General features: G+C 58.5%; 5 protein-coding genes across 5 annotated transcripts; 3 read left to right on the top strand and 2 right to left on the bottom strand.

Moving 5' to 3' along the window:
* Positions 1-3,195: 3,195 nt before the first annotated feature.
* DCS_05338 (F5/8 type C domain protein) lies at positions 3,196-4,155 on the bottom strand (the record flags this gene model as incomplete). Its single annotated transcript, XM_040802644.1, has 1 exon — positions 3,196-4,155. One exon carries the CDS (start codon positions 4,153-4,155, stop codon positions 3,196-3,198), a length of 960 nt encoding a protein of 319 aa, XP_040657677.1.
* A 1,817-nt stretch (positions 4,156-5,972) lies between these two features.
* Positions 5,973-8,012, top strand: DCS_05339 (acetyl-CoA acetyltransferase; the record flags this gene model as incomplete). The annotated part of the gene is made up of 5 exons (XM_040802645.1): positions 5,973-6,037; positions 6,104-6,284; positions 6,379-6,955; positions 7,070-7,491; positions 7,587-8,012. The coding sequence occupies 5 exons, from the start codon at positions 5,973-5,975 to the stop codon at positions 8,010-8,012; spliced, it is 1,671 nt and encodes a 556-aa protein (XP_040657678.1).
* Positions 8,013-8,717: 705 nt separating this feature from the next.
* DCS_05340 (uncharacterized protein) lies at positions 8,718-11,329 on the top strand (the record flags this gene model as incomplete). Its single annotated transcript, XM_040802646.1, has 4 exons — positions 8,718-9,253; positions 9,325-9,954; positions 10,022-10,535; positions 10,598-11,329. 4 exons carry the CDS (start codon positions 8,718-8,720, stop codon positions 11,327-11,329), a joined length of 2,412 nt encoding a protein of 803 aa, XP_040657679.1.
* A 1,005-nt stretch (positions 11,330-12,334) lies between these two features.
* DCS_05341 (Aminotransferase, class IV) lies at positions 12,335-13,048 on the bottom strand (the record flags this gene model as incomplete). Its single annotated transcript, XM_040802647.1, has 1 exon — positions 12,335-13,048. The coding sequence occupies one exon, from the start codon at positions 13,046-13,048 to the stop codon at positions 12,335-12,337; it is 714 nt and encodes a 237-aa protein (XP_040657680.1).
* Positions 13,049-17,420: 4,372 nt separating this feature from the next.
* DCS_05342 (mitochondrial outer membrane 72K protein) lies at positions 17,421-19,477 on the top strand (the record flags this gene model as incomplete). The annotated part of the gene is made up of 3 exons (XM_040802648.1): positions 17,421-17,609; positions 17,685-19,110; positions 19,230-19,477. 3 exons carry the CDS (start codon positions 17,421-17,423, stop codon positions 19,475-19,477), a joined length of 1,863 nt encoding a protein of 620 aa, XP_040657681.1.
* Positions 19,478-20,173: the final 696 nt, after the last annotated feature.

A 20,173-nucleotide genomic window follows, 5' to 3' on the forward strand; every position in this document is an offset into this window, starting at 1 on the left:
GAGGCTTGATATAAGTAGCCACAGGTGCAAGGACGACAAGCGAGCACGCAGTTCTATCCGACGCGATTCCCCCGCAACCGATCAGCACAAGCACCCCCCGAACTCCGAGAAAGCGTCATTGCCAAGTGAAGAATGCCCCAACCATGGGTTCCTCGTCGACGGCGTGGGTCCCTTAGGCCATTGGTGGGCGGGACCTTGAGGTCTTGGGCTTTTCTTGGCGCGCCACTGCGCCCCAACGAGCGGGCTGGCGAGGAAATGCTCGCGAACAAGGCACCGCTAGCGGACGGCCAGACGATGGTATCAGAGCCCAGGTACAGCTCAGACGACGGCAGATACATGCACTCGTGCTGTACATGTACATGTTTACTTTGCCGTGCAGGTACATGGTCTGACGCGCCAGTGCACGTATCATGCCGTATCATGCCGTATCATGCCACGGCAAAGTGCACGCGTGCAACCCGCAGGCGTTGCGATGCAAAGCTATCAGTAGACATGAATGTTGATACCGACACCAAGGTCCCGTCGACATTGGACGCTACTGTGATGCACTAGCTTGTTCCCCGAGAGTTCTCAACCTTTTGCCGTGAGCTGATGAACCCACGTCGTTGGCTCCACGGCAAGGTCCTCCCAGCCGCATCATGTTCGAGCGGCTGCTTACCTGCGAGTATCAACATGTACAGCTGCTCATCGTACCCGTAGGTGTGTGTCCTTACCCCAGGATCGGCTCGACAAGGCATCCTCGTGCCCGCTGCTCTCCTCCGCTCGGTATCTGATAAGTACGTCCTTGTGCTCTGCGCATGTCCAAGAACCAGCAGGTGTCCTCGTAATAGCGCTCGATACCTTGCCATCGTACTCGTCGTGCGCCAAGACGCAGCGTCTTCTTGGCGCCGCGCACGCTGAAAAATCGCATCTGCCATCCGATCCGCAACCGCAGCACGACGGCCTGTCACCGTCACCGTCGGCCCAGTCGGCGGAGGCAAAAGTGCACCAGAAGCCTTGGCCCCCACCAGTTAAGGTTATGTTGCCTAAGCTTATCCCGTCCCTGGCCAATGAGTCGCTCGCTAGTCCACACCCCCTGGTCCTTGGCGACCCCCCCGTTCTCCACTCTGTAGCAGGACCTGCGTCCACTCATTTCCTATCATGCGTCGGCGGGAATGGTGAGCAACCGCAGTAGCGCTCATGTACACTCCGGTACAGTGACCCCTTGCATGGCATCATTGGCTATCGTGACGATGTCATTGGCCCACATTTCTTGGCCCACCTGTGCCGATGTTTCCGTCCGCATGGTTGGCCGTCTCACTTGTACTCTCTTGTACCGGTACATGTATAAGCAAGCGTACAGCATGCCATCCTGTCGGTTCCTGCGTCAGCATCTAGTATGAGTACATGGCCGGTACTTGTACTGGCTTGCCTCCCGAGGCAAATGCTTTCTCGAAGCGTCAGCGAAACGGACGACGACAACCTCATCGCCGGCCATGGACCGCAACAACGCCAATGACTTTTCCATGCATCGATGACCGCGACTTTGGCCAGCATGTCGACTCATACCTGCGCAATGTAGGTTTCCTGTACTTACTTCAGTACGTCCGCACAGGCTGCGCCTTGGCGTCGAGGGACAATGGATCTGCGCCTTCCCTTACAGGGAACGGCCCTGCTCCTTGCCAAGACCTCCGGCGCGGAGGATGGCTCATGATTCAATCACCCGTCACGTGCCGCTGAAATGCAGGTTTCATCATCCCAGCCGTACCATTGACGATGCATGCTTCATGTGCCTGCACCCGCGCACGTGCATGCCCTCTTCCCACCGATTCGGTTTCGGCTCTATGGGGCAAGACAATGTCTGAGCGTTGAACGTCCGAGGTGTGCGTTGCGGCCCGTCGTTGTGCCAGTCGTCAAAGACTCCGGGATCAAGTAGTACCTGTCCAGGCTCGGTGGCATGGAAATCTCCTCGCGCGGAAACGGAACGTGCTCGATATGCTCATAAATAAGTATACGTAGGCATGCTGTATGCCAGCGTACTACTACTGCAAGTACATGTACGTAAGCATCGATACATGTAGCCATACTGTACTTGCTTCTGTACTTACTCATAGAAAGTAGCACGTGCAGGTCGGCCTATATCAGCATGAGCAGATATAGGCAGGTATAGGCAGGCATCGAAGTAGAAAAGAAAGTAGGCCTCTCCATTTCACCACTCTCCAACTCAGCCTCGGGCTCGACATGTGGATCGTTGGCGACGCAACCAGATCCCCCAAAGACGATGGAATATCATATTGCTCTCTCCACCAAGACCTTCTCGCGGAGGCTGTGCTATCGTGCGACGAGGAAGCACAAGATTCGTGCATTTGTGTTTCACCTTGACCGCTTGGCTCGTCACTTGCTTAAAAATCTTGGCCCGGTTCCGGTCTCGTCGAAGGAAGCAGTCGATGGAACTTGGATCCCTATCGGAGCGAGCATCGTCCTTTTCGTCGTTTTTCATATGCAAATGGAAACAGGTCTGGATCTGAGGCTGTGTACGTGTATTTTCCCCAGTGGCGTGATCACTTGGACCTGCCCTGCTGGAGAATGCTTGCTTGTCGGAGAGATTGCCTCCAAGACCGCTGGGACGTCTCGGTAATTTGTTGGTGTGACGAGACCTCCCCTCCCTCCCTCGCAGCGCGCAGGACCAAAGGCACCGATCGCGACCGGTGCAAGTATGCTCGTAGGCGACATGCCAAACGGAAAGGGGAACGAAATTCCTTCGGTTCAAGCACCCTCTCGTGCATTGGCCGTATTCTGAACCGCACCACGCGTCGTCGTTGCCTCCGTTGCCAGATACTTTGATCGTCATCGTATCATTGTATTGACCGTTGTATGGAGACAAGCAGACGATTTTCAAAGTAGTCTCCAGGTGATTCCATGGTCAAGTCGGCGTGTACCGCACAGCTACTGCGTTGTTGTAATACCTCCAGCTAAGAATACGTCGACCATGCCGACGCTCATGCAGACCTTGGCCATGCGCAAGATTTAAAGGTAAAAATAGTTTGCCCGAGATGCAGCGTTCAGGATGGGAGGTGCGTCGATTCGGCATGCGACGTTCTGGATTTTTCCTTCCTCGGCGAGTTGCAAGGCGTCCGGCGAATCTTTGGTGCCGGCCGATGGAGCCAAGAAAGGGTGACGGACCAGCAAGCACCCGCCTGGGCCGAGCAAGTGTCTCTACAGCCAACTGGCGATGAGACCGGTGACCAGGCCGACTCCCGCAAAGGCCAGATTCGGCACCGCCATGGACGCCGGCCCGCTCTCGGGCTTCACGCCCGTCGCACGAAAGCCGAGGTACCACGACCCAATGTCCGTCAGCTGGCCGCCTTTGTTGAGAAAGGCCGCGTTCGGTCCGACGTTGGCCTTGTTCGCGCGAAAGGCGCCAAAGTAGGAGTAGCGTCCGATGTAGTCGAGCTTGTCAAAGTAGTCGATGCTTTGGTTGTAAAACTCTTGCGTCGCCGCGAGGTCCCGGTGCGCGTACGCGTACTCCGTCACCCAGATCTCGGCGCCGGGGAACGCGGCCCTCCGCTCGCCAATGTGCGAGGCCAGCCCTTCAAAGTTGTCGTACCAGTGGACGGGGAGAAAGTGCCAGGTGCAGTTCTTCCTTTCGCCGCCGGCGCTGACGAGCTCGGAGCAGTTGGCGAGAAACTGCGTCAGCCAAGGCAAGCCTCCCCAACCACCGGTGCAGGCCGGGAGCCCCAGCTTGATGCCCATCTTGCCGAGGGGCTCAAAGTTGGCGACCCACGCTTGCGCGGCGTCCCTCGGCGTCACGTCGCTGCCACCCTGGGCTCGGGGACCATCGGGCTCGTTGAATCCGAAAACGTGCTTGATGCTGGTGCCGTCGTCGACGAGCTTCCTTACCGCATCGTAGAAGGCGGTATCGTTGCTGTTTTGGCCGATGCCCCACATCATCGGGATGAACTCAAACTCATCCTGGGAGAGGCTAGAGTAGGCTGGCGACGGGAGGCTCTGGTAGTTGTAGTACCACTTCAGAGCACTCCCCGACTGCGACCACAGCTTGTTGTCCTCGGGGTGGTGGATGTTGGGAGTGAAGCAGAGACCACGCTTGGATGACGAGTGGGAGCCCAGCACCGCCGGCACCAACAAGAGGCCCACGAGAGACGCAGCGCTGACCATGGCGAATTGCGGCCGGGAGGATGCCGAGCGAGGAGGGCCGAGGGACGAGCGGCAAACGGCGGTGATGAAGTGGAAGATTGCTTTTCCTTGCCGTGAGGATGAGGCACAAAGGCGAACGTGTGTCTATGCGAGTTCTGCAAGTACGTTTAGGTGTACAAGTAAGTAAGCGTTGTGGCTCCCGAGTTGAATGCAACGTCGAATTGGCCCAACGTCGTATTGGCATTTGCAAGGAGTATTGAATTGCCTATGCAGCCGACGGATCTCCTCAAGGTGGGCCCATCAAGGCAGACAGCCCGTCAGCAAGAGGAGAGACTTGGAGGACAACAGGAGACTGCAGAATGCAGAACCGATCCTGCGTATGGTGCAGGATGCGAGTCGACAGCGATGGGAAAACGACACGAGACGAGATATGTTGAACTGATCACCTTCTCGAGAGCATGGTTTGAGGGCACGGCGAGAATCGGGTCCCATGAGCGCATCGCGGTCGAGATTTGTACTCTTCTGGAGAATGAGCGACCTGGATAGCATTCGGGCCGCGCCGAAGTTGGTATACGAGTTTTAGGGGCGTTGCGAGGAAAAGAAAGGAAAGGGGGAACAATAAAAGAGAGACAGGGCGTGACCAGACGGCATCTCGTCGGACAGTCTTGTCCGTCGCACCAGCTCGGCAAGGCCACAGCGGCTCCGGCGACCGAATCGATCATCCATCTGCTACGTACTCCGCCGATTCATGGATGACAAAGGCGTATGATCGAGTAGGCGTGTGCGTCGACGAGCATATGCCTGCATAACATGAGCATTGACAGGGACAGGGACACAGGTGGACGGATGGATGCATGGTCCCGACAGATGGCATTCCGGGGCCGAGGACGTCCCCAAGACGGGACCGGGGGGGCGAGAATCGATGGTTCATGGGTAGTGGGCGGTCCGTCTCTCCGACGCCGATGTCTGACCTGGGGACTCGCTTATTCGGTATTGGAAGTGCGACGATATATATGCGGGAGGGTGATTCGGCACACGTATGAGGGGTCGACGTGGTTCATTCGATCATTCTAGAACACGTATTGTCGGATCAAGCCGGCCCGGATACAGCTTGGTCGTCGAGTTGATGGACAACCACCAGGTAACCACTGTACTAGTAGGTGAGTAGGTATTGCTACTAGGTAATATGAATGTCTAGTAATTACAGGAGTCAATGTAGAGAGAGGTCACAGCACTCCGTAGACAGGTGCATTTGAAGTACATTTGAAGTACATTTGATAAGTGCAAGTGCAAATAAGCTAGTACATAGGTAGCTAAGACGTATTAGTTGTACTCGACATGAACCGACAACAATGTACACCCAAGTACAACTGAAGCACTGCAGTCTACGAGTAGTACGAGTACCTTACGACAAATACATGCCTAGTACATACTCCGTACTGTATCTGGCAATTACTTGCAGTATTGTAGGTAGACCAAATACACCTCCATTGCGCACGGTAGGTACGTAAGAGTACTTGGTCCGGCACGCCAAGATACATCAGAGTACTTCAAACAAGTAAGTACACACCAAGTAAAAAAATTGTTGTGCCGGTTGCTACAGCACATTTGCCTCGGCTGGAGCCCATAAGAAGCGCTAAACCCAGGACGTGGTCGAGCAAGGGCACCTCGGCACGCTGGAGTGACCAAGCAACGTGGATGCCGCCTTCGGCCAACGCCATGACATCAATCCTTCCCCTACACGCACACTTCCTATCCTGCCAACGCTGTCGACGCCGCCAATCCGTCTGCCGCCTACGCATCATTGCATCGACAGGGCATCAATAGCAACAACCACCATGGCCGTCGAACGCATCGGTTCCATCCTGAGGCACTTGGCGCCGGGCTCGTCGCTGAGCAGCATGTACGAAGCGGCCGGTCCCCTCGACGTCGGTGTGCATGTCCTGCAGTCCAGCTAACATCTGGCCAGTCAGTCCAAGAATGCCGGCGATGTCGTCATCACCCTCGCCATCCGGACACCCCTGACCAAGGCCAAAAAGGGCGGCTTCAAGGACACGAGTCTCGAGTACCTCGTCTACGCCCTGCTCAAGGAGGTCAATCACCGCAGCAACCTCGACCCGGCCCTCGTCGAGGACATTGCTCTCGGAAACGTAAGCCCCCCCCCCCCCCCCCCCCCCAGACACTCGTCCATGCGCCCGCCACGCGTCGTTGGAGCGTTAAAGCCTAACCATCCGGTCACGACAGGTCTCGGATGGCAAAGCGGCCTACAAGCTCCGAGCGGCCGCCCTCGCCGCCGGGTTTCCCAACACAGCCGGCGCCTACTCGGTCGACCGATTCTGCTCCTCGGGCCTCAAGGCGACGGCCGACATCGCCCACGCCATCGCCAACAACTCGATCCAGGTCGGCATCGCCATTGGAGCCGAGAGCATGACGGCCGGCGGCGACCGGCCCGACAAGCCGTTGGACGAGGCCGTCCTCGGCGCCAGCCAGGAGGCCGCCGACTGCATGGAGCCGATGGGGTGGACGAGCGAAAACGTCAGCCGCGACTTTGACATCACGAGGGAGGAAATGGACAGGTACGCGGCCGAGAGCTTCCTGAGGGCGGAAAATGCACAAAAGGCGGGCTACTTTGACGACGAGATTGTGCCCATCACGACCAAGATCAAGGGGCCCGATGGCGAATGGACGACGGCGACGCTCACAAAGGATGAGGGCATCCGACCCGGCACGACGGCCGAGAAACTGGCCAAGATCCGCGCCGCCTTTCCCCAGTGGGGTCAAACGACGACGGGCGGCAACGCCAGTCAGGTGACGGACGGAGGTGAGTCCCGCATCCACGCCGCACGCTTCCTCGCGTCGGTCGCCTTTGTTCGGGAGGCCGACGATACGAGGTGGCATGGGTAGGCATCGAAGCCCGCTGACGGTTCGTACCTAGCGGCGGCCCTCCTTCTCATGAAGCGATCCATGGCCGTCAAGCTCGGACAGCCCGTGCTCGCCAAATACGTCGGCTCGACCGTCGCCGGCCTCGCACCCCGCATCATGGGCATCGGGCCGAGCATCGCCATCCCGAAGCTGCTCTCGGCGTGGAACATATCACTCGCCGACGTTGACGTGGTGGAAATCAACGAAGCCTTCGCTTCCATGGCCGTCTACTGCCGCGACAAGCTCGGGCTCGACTGGGCCAAGATGAACCCGCGGGGTGGTGCCATCGCCCTGGGCCACCCGCTCGGAGCCACGGGCGCCCGCCAGGTCGTCACGGGCCTGAGCGAGCTGCGGAGGACGAAGAAGAAGATGCTGCTGGTCAGCATGTGCATCGGCACGGGCCAGGGCATGGCGGGCTTGTTTGTGAATGAGATGGTGTGATGCGTCTTGCCTCTCGTCTCCTCCACCCGCCCTGCACGAAACGACGAGAGCGGGCGGCCGAGGAATGAGCCGACGACGGGAACGGACAGCGGCCCTGGTGGAAGCGTTCCGATGGCAACGGTCAGCCACCATTTTCGACGGAGCCCGCTGCCGTCGCGGGCGTGCTCGGCCCAAGCGAGACGGGAGAGAGCAGGTCGGTTGGCCATTCACCCGCCATGACGGCACCTCGGCTTCTCGGGACGACGGATCATGGGATGGCCACCAACCAGGTTTCGGCACGCTTTGATTTCCAACACCTATTACCGTCATTGTTCCTGCTACCGACCATGGATGGCCATGTGTGCATGACCGCGTGCGTGGCCGGTGCTGGCCGATATGCTGTGCGACCACATCTCGACCCGAATCGAGGTCGCGGCATCATGGAGTGTGACCTCGACATGGCCGGATTCCCTGGCCCGCAAACACCCTTGCCCCCGTGCGGGAGGACAGCCCGGAGGCTTCGCAACTGCTTGTGACGCCGTCCTGCATGTCGATGTCGACGAAGCTGGTTCGACAATCATCATCACCATCAGCGGCGGCGGGAAGGAAAAAAAGACGTGTTGACATGTCGCACGTTCCCCAAGAACCAAACCCCCCCAACTGAACGCATGACCCGCCAAGTATTGCCTAGAACACACTAGCCGCCACTAGCGCCTCCGTCTCCGTGCCGCGGCCCGGGATCAGAGACCCGATTTCTCCGTACCTGCCCTCTCTCGTGCCACCTGCTCCGGCTTGTACAGGTACAATATTAGTACATGGTACGGAGTACAGTTCGGATCAGGTGTACCTACAAGCACACCGACACTTGCACCTGCAGCACTTGTACAGTACAATCACGAATTCCATGCAAAGAATACACGGCAAGTACACCTACATGAGCGCTACGAAATCAACTACGAAATCCACTGCAAAATCCACTACAAAAATCCGCTACAAAAATCCACTTCATAATAACTACCCCTCGAAATCCACCTCGAAATACACGATACTTGTACCTCGCGATACTTGGACTAACTCATCATTCATTACCTGTCCTTTTGCGTTTCAACCACCGCAACCGCAACCACCCTGCGATCCCATTCCCTGCCTCTCCCTTCCTTACGCCCGCCCTCCTCGCCTCGAGCCTCGAGCCTCTCCCTCCTCGCACCCGATGCCTGCAAGACGAAGACGGCCGCTTCAACATGTCGTCGGGACAAGCCTCGCACAGTCGTGAGAACTCGGGTCTCACCGATCATCGGCCTCTGCAACCGAGCAACCTGCGGCGGAGCCAGACGGTCTCGAGCCGAAACGTCGGTCTCGGCCCCGGCGGCCACGACAGCGAGCCCTCGTCCCGACCCCCTTCGTCGCCGCGCTCCGGCAACGGCACGCGTCTCAGTCCCGCCGCCGCCGTCGAGTCGACGCCGCTGCTTCAACGCGACGAGCTGCCCCGACCCCTCCGCACGCACGTCTCGTCGGCCCACCCGGGCATATGCCAGCATGGAACCTTCAGCCCGAGACCGGACAGTCCCGCCGCCGGCTCGGGGCCGCAGGAAGACTACCTCGACGGCAGCGACACGGCCTGGTCCGAGGCCCCCTCGGGCGGCCTCGACAGCGCCATCTCTAGCTTCGTCGGCACCGACGACTGGAAAAGGTGGCTCAAGAGGAGGATCAAGTCGAAAAAGGTCGACCACAGCATCGAGCTGGCCCAGCGAGCCGGCTTCCGCTTCACGCCCATGATGTGCGCGCGAACCCTCGGTCCCCTTCCCGCGCGGGTGACGCATGGCTGACGGGCGACGTGACGTGATCTAGGTACCTCGCCTACTACATCCCCTTCTTCAACTGGATCACCCAGTACCGCGTCTCCTTTGTCAAGGGCGACGTCATCGCCGCCCTCACCATGGCCTCCTTCTACCTCCCCATGGCCCTCTCGCTCGCCGCCAACCTCGCCCACGTGCCGCCCATCCACGGCCTCTACTCCTTCGTCTTCAACCCCTTCATCTACGCCATCCTAGGCTCGTGCCCGCAGATGGTCGTCGGACCCGAGGCCGCCGGCTCCCTTCTCGTCGGCACCGTCGTCCAGCAGAGCGTCGACTCCGGTGCCGACGGCGAGGACGACGGTCTGCTCCACGGCCAGATATGCGGTGTCGTCGCCGGCATGGCGGGTGCCATGGTCCTCATCGCCGGGCTCGTAAGACTGGGCTTTCTCGACAGCGTGCTGAGCAAGCCCTTCCTGCGCGGCTTCATCAGCGCCATCGGTTTCGTCATCGCCGTCGACCAGCTCATCCCCGAGCTCGGGCTTGTCGAGCTCGCCGAGGAGCAGGGCGTGAGCCACGGCAGCAGCGTCGACAAGATCATGTTCATGGTGGCGAATGCCGGCAAGATGCACCGATTGACCTTTGCCATCGCCGCCATCAGCTTTGTCGTCATCATGATCTGCCGGTGAGAATCCCGCGTCGCGTCTTGCGAATCCCTCGGCCGTCGTAGCGCGAGCTGACGCCGTGTCCAGCGAGCTCAAGAGGCGGCTCGAGGGCAGGTTTCCCTCGGTCGCCTTCATCCCCGATCGCTTCATCGTCGTCGTCGCCTCGGCCATTCTTTGCGCCCACTTCCGATGGGATAAGCACGGAGTGGCCATCCTCGGCACCGTTCAGTCCGCCACGGGCAACCTCTTTGCCTTTCGCTGGCCCCTGCAGCTCGCGCACATGCGTCACATCCGCGCCGCCATGTCCACGTCCTTTCTCATCGCCCTCCTCGGCTTCTTCGAGTCCTCCGTCGCCGCCAAGAGCCTCGGCGGCACCGGTGCCATTCAGGGCGTCGAGCTGAGCGCCAACCGCGAGATGATCGCCCTCGGCGTCGCCAACCTCGTCGGCGCGAGCTTCATGAGTTTGCCGGCCTTTGGCGGCTACGGGAGGAGCAAGGTGAACAAGAGCACGGGCGGCAAGACGCCCATGAGCTCCATCTTCCTCAGCCTCATCTCCCTGCTGTCCGTCATCTTCCTGCTGCCCCACTTCTACTTCCTCCCGGTACGTTGCCCGCACGCGCACCCGCCGACGAACGGGCGCGGATTTCCTAATGACGCTCGCAGAAGCCGGTGCTGTCGTCGATGATCTCGGTCGTCGCCTGGTCGCTGATAGAGGAGGCGCCGCACGACATTGCCTTTTTCGTGCACATCCGCGGCTGGAGGGAGCTTCTCCTCATGGCCATCATCTTTCTCTCCACCATCTTTTACTCCCTCACCTTGGGCATGGCCCTCGGCGTCGGCATCTCCATCCTGCTCGTCATCAAGCACAGCACGAGACCGAGGATCCAGATTCTCGGTCGCATCCCGGGCACGAACCGGTTCGAAAACGCCGAGTCGGACCACCCGAGTCTCGAGTTCATCGAGGGGTGCCTGATTGTCAAGATTCCCGAGCCGCTGACGTTTGCCAACACGGGCGAGCTCAAATCGCGACTGCGGAGGCTCGAGCTCTACGGCACTTCGCAGGCCCACCCGGCGCTGCCCCGGATCCGCAGCCACGAGTCGAATCGGAACATCATCTTCGACATCCACGGCGTCACCTCCATGGACGGGTCGGGAACCCAGGTGCTCGAGGAGATCGTGCGCGACTACAGGCAGCGAGGCGTCCGCGTCTTCTTCTCGCGGCCACCGAGCCGGCGGGACCATTCCGTGTGGAAGCTCATGGAACGAAGCGGCATCGTCGCCCTCTGCGGGGGCGAGTCGCACTTTGTCATGGACGTCGAGGAGGCGCTGCGCTGGACGGAATACGAAGAAAGCATCGGCATGGGAAGCGTGAGCAGTCTACGCGAGGACTCATGATGCGTCGACGAGGCGGGTTCGGCGCCTGGACGGGTTCGGCGCCTGGAAGCGTTCCTTTTCTACGAGCCATGCCGATTCGAGAGTCGCTCGAGCGGTCTGGCGGTGGTATTTTTGACGGGAGGCGCTGGGTCGGGCCGAGGAAGGGGATGGAACCATCGATCGCATCGTGCTTCATGGGTAGAGCCAAACGCTAGACACAACATACCCCATCTCATCATGATGGGACCAGCGTATCTGATTGCACCATGCACCTACAAGTAGGGAATCCTGGGCTCGCAGTTGCCTGGGTCCCATTCCCGCCGTCAATGCTTGCCAATCTCCCTGTTGTCCACGGCACAACGGGCATCACGATGACCGGTTTGACCGAATGGGACGGAGACGAACATGGATTGTGGACGCTGACTAAGCACTGCGTGGCAGAAGTTATTCGACTCCCACGCATAATGCAAGGCTGCATGCCGATGCACGTGTCGTCGTTGACCATGGCCAACCTCTCGGCCACCGATCAAGGCGAAGGACATGGTTCGCCTCATCAACGATTCGACATGATGAAAACTTCCTATTCTCGTGTCCGGCATCGTCATGTGCAATCGCACCGGGAGCGGTGTGGAGATTCCTATCGGGGTATCGCGTGGCAGCCTTTGTGTCCCGTTCTCGCGACGAGAGCGACCCTCGGAGGCTACTGGCTAGCGCTTCACGCGGGGCCTCCTTTCCCCCCCGTTATCGATGCCCTGCCGCATAGTCATGGCGGTCTCGGCACTACCCATTCAAGGCAGAAAGCAGCTTGCTGGCGTGGCGCAAAATCCTCACGGCGCCGAAATTAGTTTGCATCACCCTTTCTCAGATCGATGACGGCATGGCGAAATCCTCCGACGCCGTTGCTGATCCAACAGTGTTCCCCATCGACCAAGGAATCGACGAGTACAACCTCCTCGACGGCCAGGCCCCTGCTCGCAATTCGTGTCAGCCGGCTCGTCGCAAGGAAGGGGGTGCGGCGGGGCATAGTCACCTTTGAAGGGCCCAGCGCCTCGACGTGCCGTCCTGGCCGCCGCTGCCCTCGTTCCAGTCAAACTCGGGGGCGACGGGGGGCGTGACCCAACGTCCGCGGCGCCAGAAGTAGGGTGCCGTCGTGCTGCCTTCCATGACGGCGAGGCCGTCCTCGTTGATCATCAAGACTTCCTTGAGGTCCTTGGGACCGATGCCGGCCCTCTCGCGGGCCGCGTCGTACATGGCTCTCCGCGTCGTCTTGTAGTGGGTGAATTCGGAGCGAGCGACGCGACCGTCGTCGACGACGAGGGTGACGGTCGGCAAGGGATCGGGATCGTTGCCGGCGGCGGGCGCCCCGGGGGGCGGGAGACGTTTGGGAAGCAGGTTTTCCAAGGGCACGTCGGGCGTGTGAAACTTGTGAAAACTGATGCTGCCGTCGGCGTTGACAACGATCCTCACCCGCAGCGGCTTCGTCTCGTACTCGCCGACGGACTCGAGGGCCATCTTGGCGAGGGTCGAGAGGCCCTCCTTGCCGGAGAAGAACTCGATGGCCTCGTTCCACTTCCAGTGAGTGGCGGCTCGCAGGATGCGGTCTCGGTGATAGTCCAGCATGTAAAAGGGAGATTCCTGCTCGAAATTCCACCCCGCGTGACGGAGGTCACCAGAGGGGACCCCCTTGAGGCGAACATCGTACCGAATGGAGGTGAAGAGGGAAAAGTCGGCGTCGGCCATGGTCGCTTCGCGGCGAGGGCGCCGTGGAGGAACAGGCACCGAGTGCGGGCGGGTAGGTCTAGGAGCTAATGGAATGAAGGAGAGGGTCTACCGATGATGAATCGACGAGAAGATGAGCGGCACGGGCACATGCACGACACAAGACGACGCACTTTGCCTTTTTTTCGAAGCCCCTTTGATTCTCGGCTTGCTGGCCAAGTAGGGAGGCGATGAGGCTGGGAAGAGAAAGAAAAAAAAAGGCAGGCAAGAGGGAAGAAGCTGTCGATGGAAGGACGGACTGCCCAAGGCCATCATTTTCCACGGCGGTCACGGCAAGTGCCGGTTTCGCTCAGCCAAGCGCGGGCCCCATGCCTCAGGCAATGACGGGTACTTGGGTTGCGGGGAGTACGAGTAAGTGCCGGCAAATTAGCTGCACTGTACGGAGCACTCTGCCGGGTACGTAAGTACGGAGTACAAGCAAGTATATGTACAACTATTATTGGTTTTCCGTACACTTGCCGTGCCTCCTTCACACTGCATGTGAAGTACTGTACATGCACACACAAGTACCTACCTAAGTATGTCGGCACTTAAGTACTTGCATTGCAGTACATACATGTAATGGTACGGAGCAACCGTCGGCAGCATGCTGGATGATGAATGAGGCCGCCCACGTAATGCACAGTGCATCCATGGCTACTCGCACATACGCCATGCCTCATGGCAATTATTACCCACTACGGAGTACTCCGCACCGAATACTGTACCTTGACTGCACATGCCATGAGTGCAGCTCCTGTAAGTACACTTGCATGTACGGAGTACAGTACTTGCCGTTTTGCCTGCTTGTATGGTGCACTTGCTAGTGATGACTTGTACAAGTACTTGCATGCGATATACAGTAGTACTTACATGCACTTGTAATTACTGAGTACTTACTAGGTACCTTGGCTGCGCATGCCGGGCCCGCCATTGCTGGCGGGCTATACCTCAACTGCACATACACTAGAGCGGATTCGCCACGCACCGGCAGCCAGACCCTGTGTTGGCGACGATGGCCTTTGCCGTCTTGGTCCTGTTCTGAAGTAGACGCCGTCGTACGGCACGATGGCAGACGCAGAGTACATGCAAGCGCTCGCGAGAATACAAAATAAAATGACAAGGAAAGGGGAAAGGGGAAGCGTTGACACTTTGGCTTGGCTGCCCTAGGTGCTGTGCACTTACTAATTACTGGTGCTCCGTACTCCGTAAGTACTGTCGATCGGATCTGCGCTTCGACCCACTTCTCGCGGCTACAGCAGGCCGCGCAGCCGCCGGGGATATTCATGCACCATGGCTGTACGAGTAAGTGACGGTGAAAAAATGGACAGTCGCGTCCAGGTACTCGGGTCGGTAGGTTGTGATGGTAAGTATGTTGTAATTACTCCGTGCTACGAGTATATGCATTGAGATGCCTACATGTACAATGAATTACTCCGTACTTGCTTGCAAGCACTCGGTGCTCCGTACTCTGCATGTACTGTATTGTCAAGCACTGTACTGTACTTGGTGTCAAGCACTGAAGTACAGCAAGTATACCTACTAGTAGTAGGGACAGGTGTCGGTCTGCTTGTACAGTATACAAAGTACAATACGAGGAGATTGCTGTTATGTGACATGTACATGTACTCGGTTCTGGCAACAAGCATCCCGCTCCGTGACCATTGCTGAACGTGCCTTGGCCCCCCACCTGCGGGTCGCTCTCTCGCCAGGTTCTCGCCGGATGAACGAGAGATTCTTGAGCAATCTTCCGCAATGCTTGGCCCTGATTGAGGGTTGATGTCCATGGACGTCCCAGCCTTTCGCCCTCCTCCAGCTCGCCACTCTCTGTCTTGCCGCAGCGCTTAATCGCCACCTTGGCGGCCTTCCTTTCCGGTACACCATGTATTGGCCTTGGCTTCCACTGCGGCGGGGGCCTGTAAGAGGTACGCCATCGTGCGCAGGGCGGATCCAAGTACAGCACGTCGGCATGCACGCAATCAACGTACTCGCACATGTGCAGACGCAAGGCGAAGATGGCACCTTTGCACCTCTTGGTTTGCATGAACAAATCAAGCATCCTTTCTAGCCATCAAGGCCACGAGGACATGAACGATGCGACTGCAGGCCGACCGCCGACCAGCGACAGCATCACTAGGGCGAGAATCCAGCGAGAAGCTTCTCGGTCGCGCCCAAAGTATACAAAGGTACTCGTGCATGTACTGGGAGGTAGTTGCGCAGCCTTCGTCGTAGGTGCAGGTACCGCACCGGTAGGTGCAAGATACGGACATGTACATTTGGCGCCGTCACGTCGTGCTACTTGATTAGTACTGTACAACCACATGCGGATCAGCGCCTCCCCGGGGACACAGGCCTCCATTCGCTGTTCTCCTGGCGATGGATGGCGCGGGGAACACGGTATAGAAGTCCGTACCATCAGTCTACCTAGTAGCATCTGCCTGCCGTTGAACTCTGCGTGTGCACCGTGTACGGAGGGCATGCAGTAAGTACTATGCTATGCTACAAGTACATCGGCTCCCTGGGGACCGTTGACGTGCTGTGCTTGAGTTGATGTGCACAGTCGGCGATACTACGTGCCTAGTACCTACTACTACCCACAATAGGTACGGTACTAGGTACTACAGGTAATTACTAGTAGTCTGGAGGGGTAGGCCATACTCTGCACATGCATGGAAGGACTCGGTAGGTCCATTCCGTACTCCGAACCCGCACGTGTTTGTACTTGAGGAGGAGGAGCACGTGTACCTAGTACCTACTAGGTGCAAGTACATGGGGTAGACAGGCACTCGCAGCATGTACGCGTTTGTACTGGCGGAGGAGGAGCATGTGTACGTGGCAAGTAACTACTAGGTAGGTACAAGTGCATGTGGCAAACGGGTGCTCTGAGCATGTAATTACGGGTTGAGCTTGCGGAGGAGGAGCATGTGAACCTAGTAGTGAGTAATTGGGTGCAAGTGCATGTGGTAGACGGTGCTCTGAGCGTGTAATTACGGGGTTGTACTTGCGGAGGAGGAGCATATTCATGTGCTTGGCTACAGTACCAAGGTATAAGCAAGTATATGTGGTAGCCAGGTATTCGGAGCATGTACACGTTTCTACCGGCAAAGGAGGTGTATGTGTATCGAAGAACAGGCATATGGCGTAGACAGATACTCTGAGCATGCACGCGTTTGTACTTGAGGAGGAGCAGCAGGTGTGGTGTACAAGAAAAACTGCCTAGCAGGTATAATACATGTGGTGGACAGGTGCTACGAACATATACTGTATTACGTGATGTACCTATTTGTCCTCGTGGAGGAGGAACATGAGTAACAAAGTGTACACGAGGTCGGCATGTACTCCGAACAGGTACGTGGATGTACTTGCAGAGGAGGAGAATGCGTAACTTGGTGTACATGCGGCGGGCTGGTGCTCCGCGCATGCATCCAAGTACTCCGTACTACGAGGTCTACTCCGAACAGGTACGTGCTTGTACCTGCAGAGGAGGAACATGTGCCACTACAGCAGGCGCACAAGTACCTGTGATAGGCAGGTACGGAGTGCACTGTACGTACTTACTGTACTTGTATGCTTGGGTACTAGGTACCAAGGTACTGAGGGAATCGTTCACAGTACCACGTAGGTAACCGAGTGTGCAGGTATGAATACTACCAGTACTTAAGTACAGTACTTAGTTGACTACAATTACTATTACTATTTGCAAGTAGCACGTATGGAGTACTCCGTATCACAAGTACAAATACTACGTACTTTCTCCGTAATGCTCTCTAATCCTCCGTACTCGTCAGTGTCATGTATTACTCGACAGTACTCCGTACAGTAAAAAAAAAAAAGCAAGAATACAAACGCAGTCTAGCGTCTAGGAGTCAGTCATGGGCGTGCGGGAAATAGTGCTTCCCCTTACTCCGTATTGAGCTGTTAAATTTCTACAACGGCCGTCTTTTGTTCTCGCGCTAGCTCTTCTGGGACTGGCAGGCCGCGACGGTCGCGCTGTGACGCTCACATTACTTGTACATGTCATCAAGAATACAGGCACTTGTCCTCCTTAATTAACTGGAGCTATGCTGCTTTGGGTAATACCCTCTTCGAGCCAACCGCCATCGAATCCTCGGTCATCATCGCGCAGCTTTTTTGCGCGTATCCGAATCGTCCACCATCCTATCCATCCAACCCTCTCCTCACCTCCCACGCCTCGTCCAGCCACCAGCCCATTCAATCGTCGGCCCGCCGTCGTCTGGACCTCGACCTCTCCTGCGGCCCCTTTGACTCTTTCCATCCTCTTCTTCCCTCGCTCCCTCCTTTCCCTCTCCTTCATTCTTTGCTTGCTTGCAGCTCCTACGCGCTCCGGATAATAATGTCCAATCCCCTCCCCTCGGTTCCTCGAGCCGCCGCTCCGACGGTCATTCCCATCGATGCCCCCTCCTCCACCTGGGATCGCATCACCTCGTGGGTCTCGAAGAACAAGGCCGTCGTCTACACCATCGCCGGCGTCGCCGTTGCCGTCACCGGTGCCGGCGTCGTCTACTACCTCAACTCGGACTTGGTACGTCAAGTTGCCCCCCCCCCCCCCTCCCCCCCAACCCCGGCCCTTGTGGAACGGAAGCTCACCATCCGCCAGACCAAGCCGACGCCCTCGCCGAAGCTCAGCAAAAAGGAGAGGCGGAAGCGGAAAGAGGCCGAGCGCAAGGCTTCCGAGAGCAAGGAGGCCGTCGCCGCCCAGCACCAAGCCGCCTCGGCCGAGAGCGAGGCCGACCTTCCGGACGTCGATGAACACTCGGTCCTCGCCTTGACCCCGGAGCAGCGGGACGAGTATGCCGCGAGGCTCAAGCAGGCCGGCAACAAGGCCTACGGCGACAAGGCCTACAACAAGGCCATCGGCCTCTACTCCCAGGCCATCCTCTGCAAGCCCGACCCCGTCTTCTACTCGAACCGCGCCGCCTGCCACAGCGCCATGAGCGAGTGGGACAAGGTCATCGAGGACACGACGGCCGCCATCAACATGGACGCCGAGTACGTCAAGGCCATCAACCGCCGCGCCACGGCCTACGAGCACCAGAAGATGTACTCCGAGGCCCTCCTCGACTTCACCGCCTCCTGCATCATCGACAACTTCAAGAGCGACTCGACCGCCCAGGCCGTCGAGCGCCTCCTCAAGGTCTTTGCCGAGCACCGCGCCAAGGAGATGATGGCCTCGCGCCCGCCGAAGCTGCCGAGCCCCATCTTCGTCGGCAACTACCTCCAGAGCTTCCGCCAGCGCCCCCGCCCGGCCGAGCTCGACGACGCCGCCGAGCTCGACCTCGCCTCGGGCAAGGGGCAGCTCCGCCTCGGGCTCCAGGGCCTCGAGAAGAAGACGGCCGACGGGTACGAGCAGGCGAGGCTCGCCTTCGAGGAGGCCCTCGAGCTCGGCGACCTCGGCGCCCACGAGGCGCTCGCCTACAACCTCAGGGGCACCATGCGCACCCTGCTCGGCAAGCACGCCGAGGCCACCATGGACTTTGACCGGAGCATCGAGCTCGACCCGACGCTCGCCCAGAGCTACATCAAGCGCGCGAGCATCAACCTCGAGCTCGGCGAGGCCGACAAGGCCGAGGCCGAGTTCGCCGACGCCCTCCGCCAGAACCCCGACGACCCCGACGTCTACTACCACCGCGCCCAGGCCAACTTCATCAAGGGCGACCTGTCCGAGGCCCAGAAGGACTACCAAAAGTCCATCGACCTCGACAAGGACTTTATCTTCTCCCACATCCAGCTCGGCGTCACCCAGTACAAGATGGGCTCCATCGCCTCCTCCATGGCCACCTTTCGACGGTGCATCAAGAACTTTCCGACCCTGCCGGACGTCTACAACTACTACGGCGAGCTCCTGCTCGACCAGGGCAAGTTTTCCGAGGCCGTCGAGAAGTTTGACACGGCCATGGAGATGGAGAAGCAGTCCAAGCCCATGTCGATGAACGTGCTTCCCCTCATCAACAAGGCCCTCGCCCTGTTCCAATGGAAGCAGGACTTTGGCGAGGCCGAGAAGCTTTGCCAAAAGGCCCTGATCAGTGCGTCCCCCTTTCATTCCGTCCCCCTTTCCCTCCGTCCCCCCCTCATTTTATTTCCTCCCACGTTTCTCTCCTTGAGCGGAACCGATGCGGACGCCGGCGCTGACTCCCTCGTCCAGTTGATCCCGAGTGCGACATTGCCGTCGCCACCATGGCCCAGCTCCTCCTGCAGCAGAACAACGTGACCGAGGCGCTCGTCTACTTTGAGCGCGCCGCCGAGCTTGCCCGCACCGAGGGCGAGATTGTCAACGCCCTTTCGTACGCCGAGGCGACGAGGACGCAGGTCAAGGTGACGGAAAAGTACCCTAAGCTGGCGGCCAAGCTCGCCGGCGGCGGTGGCCCCCCCGGCTTCCGCATGGGTGCGTAGAGCGCCGTACGGATCATGGGCATTCGCTCGGTACGAAGACGAAAAATTGGGAGAGGGTGAGCCCGTCGCACTGGTTGCCGGTAACTGTATGAGTTTGGGAGGAGCGTCCCGTTCGCCCACCGTTCGGCTATCCAGTGTCCTGAGAAGTGAACATGGTCTTTCTTAGCCCCTGGGGTTCGGAGTCGTTTTGATTTCGCCGAAAGGTGACCGGGGAGGGCCGCGTGCTGCATACAGATTGATGAAAACATAGTTGTACAATATCCATATTATCACCTCCCTCCGAAACGACGCATTCATGCCTCCGCACCGCACGGGAACTTGCACGAGGGAGACGCTGTCACGTTCTCGAGACTTTTTACATTTCGTTTCGATCTTCTCGTCTCGTCGCATCTGCGCCGTGGGAATCTGCGTCGAAATAACAGCGTCTTGCCATTTCATCAAGAAATTCTGCCGTCCTGCCGGATCCGTGTCAGGCGCCCATCCGACGGGCCTCTGGGCAGGTCGGCGCGCGTGCAGGTTGCACATTCGGCAGTCCACGCACCCCTAGAGTCCTGCCCTTCCTCCATCATCCTTTTCCGTCGCACAAAAGACGGCGTCATGTCCGTCCCCTCGGTTCCTTGATGCCAATACAGGGTTGAAGGACAGGTACATAGCCGTCGTCCATTTTGGTTGCGAGGAAAGCCGTGGTAGTTGGGC

Source organism: Drechmeria coniospora, chromosome 02 (assembly GCF_001625195.1).
Source record: "Drechmeria coniospora strain ARSEF 6962 chromosome 02, whole genome shotgun sequence".
Lineage (NCBI taxonomy): Eukaryota > Fungi > Ascomycota > Sordariomycetes > Hypocreales > Ophiocordycipitaceae > Drechmeria > Drechmeria coniospora.